At 40.9% G+C, this 9635-nt stretch overlaps 1 protein-coding gene across 1 annotated transcript in view; it reads right to left on the bottom strand.

Annotated features, from left to right (window-relative positions):
- Nucleotides 1–385: 385 nt before the first annotated feature.
- fam20b (FAM20B glycosaminoglycan xylosylkinase) overlaps nt 386–9635 on the bottom strand; it is a 46170-nt gene continuing 36920 nt past the window's right edge. The window contains 2 exon segments of the mRNA XM_034180402.1: nt 386–1094; nt 1192–1251. Of these exon segments, the coding sequence (XP_034036293.1) occupies nt 863–1094; nt 1192–1251 (292 nt within the window). The 3' untranslated portion in view covers nt 386–862.

Here is a 9635-nt window from a genome sequence, read left to right as displayed (position 1 = left end):
CACCCACCCCCACAGGTGAGAACAATGCTCTGCCTGCTGCCTCACCGACACAGAGTAATAATTAAGCAAAACCAATCAAAATTCCCTGCCAAAACATGAGCTGCTACCAGACTAAAGGTTCATTTACAATATTTAAACTAAAACAAACCTGACTCTGTAGCTCTGATTACTGTGGAAATGGAGAGAAAAAAAAAAAAAAACATTGGCCGAATGGTTTAAACCAATTTAATGCAGAAACTTAAACCCAAACACCTGACGCCCTCACGCGCACAGTTCAAGTCTGAAAGGTCAGTAGCTTTAACAATTTCTGCACATTATGGCACACCTTACCCTCTGACACATGCACGCACGCACGCACGCACGCACGCACACACACACAAAATAATTATAATCCACAAACATATTTTGTCTGGTAAGCCTATGGTATGCATTTAAATATATATACACACAATGGTCAGTTAATTTCCATTTTCACTTTCAAGGCAATTTATGATTTAAGACATTTAAAAAGGACTTCAGTTTGTATTAATTTAAAAGGAATCACGTTCCTCTGGGATGATGTGACATTTGACGTCGTGTAGCTGATGTGAAATCGCTGTACAGACTCGTCAGGACGTCTGTGGCTCAGAGTCACATCGACTGTCTGCTGCCTCCAAAGGTAAAGAGAGAGACCGAGCACCAGGTCCGCCATCACTACCAGTCGCTGTGGCCATGGTCCTGTGGTGACCCGCGTGAGAAAGACTCCACAGTTCAAACAGCTGTGCGCTCTGAGAGGTAAAGCTCAGGATGAGTCCTGCTGTCAAAACCATCCTCCTGGGGTCAAATGAGGTCAAACCCCGCCTCCTCTTTCTCTCCTCATCTTTTAAGGATGAGGCAGGTTCATCCGGTCTTCTATTAGTGTGTTGTCGGGGCCCTGCGTCTCCATGCACTGTTTGACAGTTGCTATGACACCCGACAGACGCCTGTCCAGGGCCGAGAGGTGTGGCTCAGCCAAGACGGGCTGAATGGGGTCAAAGGCCAAAGCCAGCCGCATGGCTGAACTCAGAGCTCTGCCCCTCAGGAAGTTTAACCTGTTCCATGTAGACACTCGAATCCTGAGAAGGAAGACACCAAATATTTCAATTAAAATATAGTTTTCCATCATCATATTGGGTTTTTTTTGGTCCCACTCGCCTTTCTTTTTTTACTCACATGCAACACTGGTAGAGTGGAGCAAGGATGCTTCGCTCATCGAGAGGTGCATTCCCAAAGCTGCACAAATAAAAGAAAAGAAGAATGATGGCTGCACGGAGAACAGAGAACACCACACATGGCAAAAAAAAAAAAAAAAAAAAAACACAGACACACACACACTTTGTATTGCAATTCTAGGACACATTCGACTCAGCAGCAAACTGAGACTTCCCCTGTGAGGTCACCAAAGCAAACACACTTTTGTATTTAGTCAAAAAAAGCTGTTTCACTCTTGTTTGATGTGCAATTCTGAACATTAAAAATGATACAGTACAGTAGAACAGGAACCAAAAACATGAACCACCTCACAGGCGCAGGACAGGTTTGTCTCCTTTAGGGGGAGCTAGTTTCACATGCAGCAAGAAAAGTTGGTTTTTGTTCTACGACAGCAGATTTAAGTAAAACCTGAAAAAGCCAACTTTTTTTTGCCAATGTAGATAAAACAAATAGCCTCACACAAAATGATGCCTCCTCAAAACACGCACGCACGCACAGAGCATAGCATTTATTTGCATGTATCAGTGGTAGTAAATTGTAATGAAAACACCTGAATTAACAAACTGGTCCGTCTCTGTACTGAAGAGCCCAACAGGTCCATCCACACATTAACTGACAAATATGATGTACTAAATAAATAATAATAATGATAATGATATTATAATAAAAACCCAATAAGTAAGTCCCTTTGGTTGCTCCCTTGTTTGCACTCGGGGTCGCCACAGCAGATCCAAGGTGGATATGCATGTTGATTTGGCACAAGTTTTACACCGCATATACTTCCTGATGCAACTCCACATTTCATGGAGAAATCTGGCAGATGTTTTCACACAGTGTAGAAGCTGGTTTCTGAGCGCTGAGGCTGGTGCTGCATTCATATACCGTTGGAAATTACAGGGCAAACTCAGCCCCAGCTTCAATGGGCTCAGGCACCTTACATAGACCAGAATTAATCTTTTGTGTGGATATAATTAATTACTTTGCCACTAGCAACTTTTTAATTTGAAACAACAAAAAAGTTGTGTAATTTCCGACGGTACGTGAATGCAGCATCAGCGGCGTGCACTTATCATTTTGTATTAAATATAACAATATGAGTGTAGGAATGACAATCCAGTCGTCCTGTACATGTGGCAACAGGTAGATGAATCAAAATGATATAAAGAGCTGTGGACAGACAGTGTGGATTCTGATAATGATCGAGATGATCCCTCTTTTGTTCTGGAAGAGGAACCAGAGCAGGTGGTCCACCGATGTGCACTCAGATCTCCACAGATTCTGTTTGCAGCTTCTCCAGGACTCAGGTGCTGTGAGCTCCGTCCCAGCGACAAGTCCTGTATCGCAGAGATAAACACACAAACACCGCTCCAGCTGTGGCTCCAGGCGCGTTTCGTTAATGCGTCGAGATCGTGAGCTTCGTTTTTTTTTTAAGTTCCTCTTTCGTCCCTTTTGCGCTCTTGCTTCACAGACTGTTCGGTGATAAAAGCTCTTTCGTCCACCTTTTCTCAACGAATTGTGACGTTTTTTACTTTTCCCCTTCATTCAGGAATCGTCATGTGCTGTGTGACTGGGCTCTTATACGCAGGTGCAAAAAATTATAGGCTGTTCATCTACAATGATCTTCAATGCTTTAAAATGGACAAAAAAAAAACAAAAAAAAAAACAGACGTGTGGAAGAAAATGGAAAACAACCATCAAAATAGATAGAAGAATAACCAGAATGGCAAAGGCTCACCCACTGATCAGCTCCAGGATGATCAAAGACAGTCTGGAGTTACCTGTAAGTGCTGTGACAGTTAGAAGACGCCTGTGTGAAGCTAATTTATTTGCAAGAATCCCCCGCAAAATCCCTCTGTTAAATAAAAGACGTGCAGAAGAGGTTACAATTTGCCAAAGAACACATCAACTGACCTAAAGAGAAATGGAGGAATATTTTGTGGAGTGATGAGAGTAAAATTGCTCTTTTTGGGTCCAAGGGCCGCAGACAGTTTGTGAGACGACCCCCAAACTCTGAATTCAAGCCCCAGTTCACAGTGAAGACAGTGACGCATGGTGGTGCAAGCACCATGATATGGGCATGTTTCTCCTACTATGGTGTTGGGCCTATATATCGCATACCATGCATCATGGATCAGTTTGGATATGTCAAAATACTTGAAGAGGTCATGTTGCCTTATGCTGAAGAGGACATGCCCTTGAAATGGGTGTTTCAACAAGACAATGACCCCAAGCACACTAGTAAAAGAGCAAAATCTTGGTTCCAAACCAACAAAATTAATGCCTCGCAGATGTGAAGAAATCATGAAAAACTGTGGTTATACAAGTAAATACTACTTTAGTGATTCACAGGATTGCTAAAAAAGCAGTTTGAACATAATAGTTTTGAGTTTGTAGCGTCAACAGCAGATGCTACTATTATTGTGAACACCCCCTTTTCTACTTTTTTTTTTACTAACAGCCCAATTTCATAGCCTTAAGAGTGTGCATATCATGAATGCTTGGTCTTGTTGGATTTGTGAGAATCTACTGAATCTACTGGTACCTTGTTTCCCATGTAACAATAAGAAATATACTCAAAACCTGGATTAATCTTTTTAGTCACATAGCACTACTATTATTCTGAAAACTACTGTATTTAGGAAACAGACAAACAGAATTAAATACTAGAGATAAATATCTTCTCAAAATATTGCCCACAGCCAGTAAAAAGACAATAACAAGGAGATGGCTGGATAAGGATCCATCAGTTATGAGGGAGTGGTCGGCCATTGTGAAGGATATTTATGAAATGGAAAGACTTACATTCTGATAAGACTTTATACAGATAAGTTTCAAAAGGGGTGGACAAAGTGGATACTCGTATATGTGAACAGTGAATGGGCATAAAGTGAATATAGAATATTTTGCTTTTTCTGTTCTTCTAGGTCTTCTTTCAGCAAAATTGTAACACATATCACTCATTACTAGTACTCATACAGCTCAGATGATCAGTCTTCTTGGATTTAGTACGTCACATCTCTTCAGTGAAGCCAGAATGCTTGCTCAGTGTAGCATGTACAACCCCACTTCCAATGAAGTTGGGACGTTGTGTAAAATGTAAATAAAAACAGAATACAATGATCTGCAAATCCTCTTCAACCTATACTTAACTGAATACACCACAAAGACAAGATATTTAATGTTCAAACTGACAGACTTTTTGTTTTTGTGCAAATCTTTTCTCATTTTGAAATAGATGCCTGCAACACGTTGCAAAAAAGTTGGGACGGGGCAACAAAAGATTGGAGAAGTTGATGAATGCTCAAAGAACACCTAATTGGAAACAGGTGAGTGTCATGATTGGGTATAAAAGGAGCATCCCCAAAAAGGCTCAGCCATTCACAAGCAAAGATGGGGCGACGATAACCACGTTGTGAACAACTGTGTGAAAAAAAAAAATAAAAAATAGTCCAACAGTTTAAGAACAATGTTTCTCAATGTTCAATTGCAAGGAATTTAGGGATTCCATCATCTACAGTCAATAATATAATCAAAAGATTCAGAGAATCTGGAAAACTTTCTACACATAAGCAGCAAGGCCAAAAACCAGCACTGAATGCCCGTGACCGTCGATCCCTCAGGCGGCAGTGCATTAAATACCGACATCATTGCGTAAAGGATCTTACCACGTGGACTCAGTAGCACTTCAGAAAACCAATGTCAGTTAACACAGTTGGCCACTACATCTACAAGTACAAGTTAAAACTCTACTATACAAAGCGAAAGCCATACATCAACAACATCCAGAAATGCTGCCGCCTTCTCTGTGCCCGAGCTCATTTGAAATGGACAGATGCAAAGTGGAAAAGCGTGCTGTGGTCTGATGAGTCCACATTTCAAATTGTTTTTGGAAATGATGGACGTCGTGTCCTCCAGACAAAAGAGGAAAAGGACCATCCAGATTGTTACCAGCGCAAAGTTCAAAAGCCAGCATCTGTGATGGTATGGGGGTGTGTTAGTGCCCATGACACAGACAACTTACACATCTGTGATGGCACCATCAATGCTGAAAGGTACATCCAGGTTTTGGAGCAACACATGCTGCCATCCAAGCAACGTCTTTTTCAGGGACATCCCTGCTTATTTCAGCAAGACAATGCCAAGCCACATTCTGCACGTGTTCCAACAGTGTGGCTTCGAAATAAAAGAGTCTGGGTACTAGACTGGCCTGCCTGCAGTCCAGACATATCGTCCATTGAAAATGTGTGGCACGTTATGAAGCGCAAAATACGACAGAGACCCCGAACCGTTGAACAGCTGAAGTCGTACATCAAGCAAGAATGGGAAAGAATTACACCTACAAAGCTTCAACAATTAGTGTCCTCAGTTCCCAAACACTTATTGAGTGTTGTTAGAAGGAAAGGTGATGTAACACAGTGGTAAACATACCACTGTCCCAGCTATTTTGAAACGTGTTGCAGGCATCCATTTCAAAATGAGCAGATATTTGCACAAAAACAATAAAGTTTATCAGTTTGAACATTAAATATCTTGTAGAGCAAAAACAAAGAGTTCACCGCGCTTCTGTATAGCACAAACAAATCTGGTGCAGCCAAGTAGGACTAATTTGTAAAAAAGAAAAATAACTGGTGCAACATTGGGACCTTCAAAGCAGCAAAAATGTTTCTGTATGCTTCCCCAGAATTGTGCCTCGAGACAATCATGAGGTCTACAGACAACCTTTGACTTCATGCTTGGTTTGTACTCTGACATACACTGTTAATTGTGGGACCTTATATGTAGACAGGTGTGTCTTTCCAAATCATGTCCAATCAACTGATTTTACCCCAGGTGGTCTACAATTAAGCTGTGGAAACATCTAAAGGATGATCAAACAGGATGCACCTGAGCTCAATTTTGAGTTTCACTGCAAAAGCTGTGAATACTTACATACGAGGTCTATTAGAAAAGTATCCGACCTTATTATTTTTTCAAAAACCATATGGATTTGAATCACGTGTGATTACATCAGACATGCTTGAACCCTCGTGGGCATGCGAGAGTTTTTTCACGCCTGTCGGTTACGTCATTCGCCTGTGGGCAGTCTTTGAGTGAGGAGTCGTCCACACGCTCGTCGATTTTTTTCATTGTTTAGGAATGGCTCAGAGACTGTTGCTTTGTTTGATAAAAATTTTTTCAAAACTGTAAGGCACAACTGAGTGGACACCATTCAATAAATTCAGCTGGTTTTCGGTAAAAATTTTAACGGCTGATGAGAGATTTTGGTCTGGTAGTGTCGCTTTAAGGACGGTCCACGGCGCCTGACGGCGATCTGCGCTTCGAGGCGGCAGCGTCTCGCCGTTTCAAGTTGAAAACTTCCACATTTCAGGCTCTGTTGACGCAGTAAGTCGTCAGAGAACAGAGAACTTTCAGAAGAAGTCGGCATGAGGAGTTTATTCGGACATTCCATTGTTAACGGTCATTTTGTAATAAAAGAACGTGCGGGCAGAGTCGCATGTCGGGCTGGACCCGACCGCGGGGGGTCGCGGCAGGAAAAACACCTCCGTTGGAAATCTTAACGGGCAAGTTGGAACATGCCCAAGCTGTTAAACAATTTCTCAGTTACTCACTTGTTGAAAGCCATCAAAAGCCGCCTGAATTTTACAAATGGTCTTCAACACGGAGGTGTTTTTCTGGTTGCGGCGCACACAGATTTGCGTCGTTGTCACGGAAACGACTCGGCGAATTTGAGCGCACGTTCTTTCATTACAAAATGACCTTTAACAGTGGAATGTCCACATAAACTCCTCATGCCGGCCTCTTCTGAATCTTCTCTGTTCTCTCACGACGTCCTGGGTCAACAGAACCTTAAATTAGGATGATTTCAGCTCGAAACAGCCAGACAACGTCGCCTGGGAGCGCTGCACGACGTCCCGCTCCGTGGGAAGTCCTTACACCGACAGAAACACCCCATAATCTCTCATCAGCCGTTAAACTTTTCACAGAAAACCAGCTTAACTTCTGGAATAGTGTCCACTCGGATATTCCTCACAGGTCCAGAAAAATTTTTGATAAAGCAACGCGCGCCGTCTCGAGCAGCGTGTGAAAAAGGAATTCAGCCGAGAGGGCGGGACCACATCTCACTCAAGGCCTGCCCACAGGGAAATGACGTCACCGACACGCGTGAAAAAACTCACGCATGCGCACGAGGGTTCAAGCATGATTGGTGTAATCGCATGTCATTCAAATCCATCTAGTTAAAAAAAAAAAAGGGTCGGTTTATTATCTAAGAGACCTCGTACATGTGATTTCCTCACCTTTTTTTTAATTTATAAATTTGCAAAAATCTTGATAAGCTTTTTTCACATTGTCTTATAGGGTATTGTGTGTAGAATTTTGAGGGGAAAAACAAATTTCATCCATTTTGCAATAAGGCTGTAACATTTAAAAAAAAAGTGGAAAAAGTAAAGCGCTGTCAATACTTTCCAGATGCACTGATCATTAATGGCGCATTGTGGAGTTTTCAGCATCATCTAATGGTGATTTTTCAGATTGCAACCAACCCTCATCTCTCCATTTACAAGTAAGTGTGTACAACCCCAATTCCAGTGAAGTTGGGATGTTGTGTAAAATGTAAATAAAAACAGAATACAATGATTTGCAAATCCTCTTCAACTTATATTCAATTGAATACACCACAAAGACAAGATATTTAATAAAAAAGAAAAATAACTGGTGCAACACAGGAATGAGTGCCAGAAAATGTAATAAGGTGCTGAAAGTAAAAAATGTTCAACAGGACTAACGTTTCGATGTGATAGTCACATCTTCCTCAGAGTCCTGCACAAACAAAGATGGTACAGTTTAAATACTGATAGGAAGCAGGTGCTTTCAAAAGGGCATGACCCTCCATCAGACACAACACTCACTCAATTAGTAATCAATTCATGATTAGAAACACACTGTCCCAAAACACACAAGACTAAAACCAGACTACAAAACAATTATTAGAGAAAACAAGTAAATTTTAGATCTTCATTCAAACCAAAAGGTTCCAAAGTGCCTAAAGTATAAATCCAAAATGCTTCTCTACATAAGAGTTTTTTGATAATATCTCCACCTCTGGGTTGGGCTATGATTCTCTCAATCCCCCCAAATTTTAAGGATGCTGGAGAGCCATGACCGGCCTGTTTATAGTGCCTTGCCATGGCATAAGTTAAATTCTGAGTACGGATTGCCGTTTTATGTTCAGCTATCCGTAATTTAAGTTGACGTTTTGTTTGGCCAATGTATGCCAATCCACAAGGGCATTTTAAAATATATACTATATGAGTAGTATTACAATTCATGAATGAAGAAATAGGATATTGCTTACCAGTGCGAGGATGAGAGAAACATGAAGTATTAGTGGAATTTGAACAATGTGCACAATTACCACATCTGAAGAAACCTTTTGGTGGGCTGGAGGACCAGGCAGTTGAGACGGGACTGATCATGTCTGAATGAACAAGTCTGTCATGAATATTTCTGGCACGCCTAAATATAAATTTAGGCGGTTCAGCACAGATGTCTTTAAGTGTGGGATCACTCTTCAGAATGTGCCAATATTTATAAATTATGTTTTTTATTCTTCCCGCAAATGGAGTATAGCAGGTAGAAAAAAACAATTTAGATGTTGAAGAAGATTTAGATTTTTTTCTTAAGTAAAGAGGCACGATCAGTATTTAGAGCTCTATCCCATGCTTTACCAATGTTAGTTCTACTATAACCATGTTGTTCAAACAGAGGTGCTAGATGGGCTGCTTTTGACATGAAGTCCGTGATAGAACTGCAATTTCTTCTAACTCGCAAGAACTGACCCACTGGTATGGACGAACTAAATGGGGCGGATGATTACGATCAGCTCTCAAAGTATTTCTGCTAAGAGGTTTGCGGTAAATAGTTGATTGCAAAGAATTATTGACATCCTTGTAAATAGTGAGATCTAAAAAGTCTATGGAATGAGAGTTATAGTTCATAGTAAAAGATAATCTGTGGTAGAATTGATGTAATTCAAAAATTGATGCAACTCATCATATGTGCCCCTCCAAATTAAGAGGACGTCATCAATATATCTGCGCCATAATGATATTTTTGAGTGAAAAGGGTTATTTTCAGTACTAAAGATATGTTTTTCTTCCCAAAAAACCCATCACTAAACAGGCGTAAGATGGAGCAAAAGCACTCCCCATAGCAGTGCCCTGTAGTTGTAAATAATATTTGTCTGAGTATTTAAAAAAATTATTCGATAAGACCATCTCAACCAATTTAATCAAAAAAATCTGAAGGTGGCAGCACATCAGTAGGACGTTCGGCAGAAATGAAAGAAAGAAATGGCTTCTAAGCCTGCGTGGTGAGGTATGCATGTATATAGACTTTGTACATCC

This window comes from Thalassophryne amazonica, chromosome 10, assembly GCF_902500255.1.
Source record: "Thalassophryne amazonica chromosome 10, fThaAma1.1, whole genome shotgun sequence".
Taxonomy (NCBI): Eukaryota; Metazoa; Chordata; class Actinopteri; order Batrachoidiformes; family Batrachoididae; genus Thalassophryne; species Thalassophryne amazonica.
The sequence above is the reverse complement of the archived record's forward strand: the minus strand, read 5'-3'. Positions and strand labels throughout refer to the sequence as shown.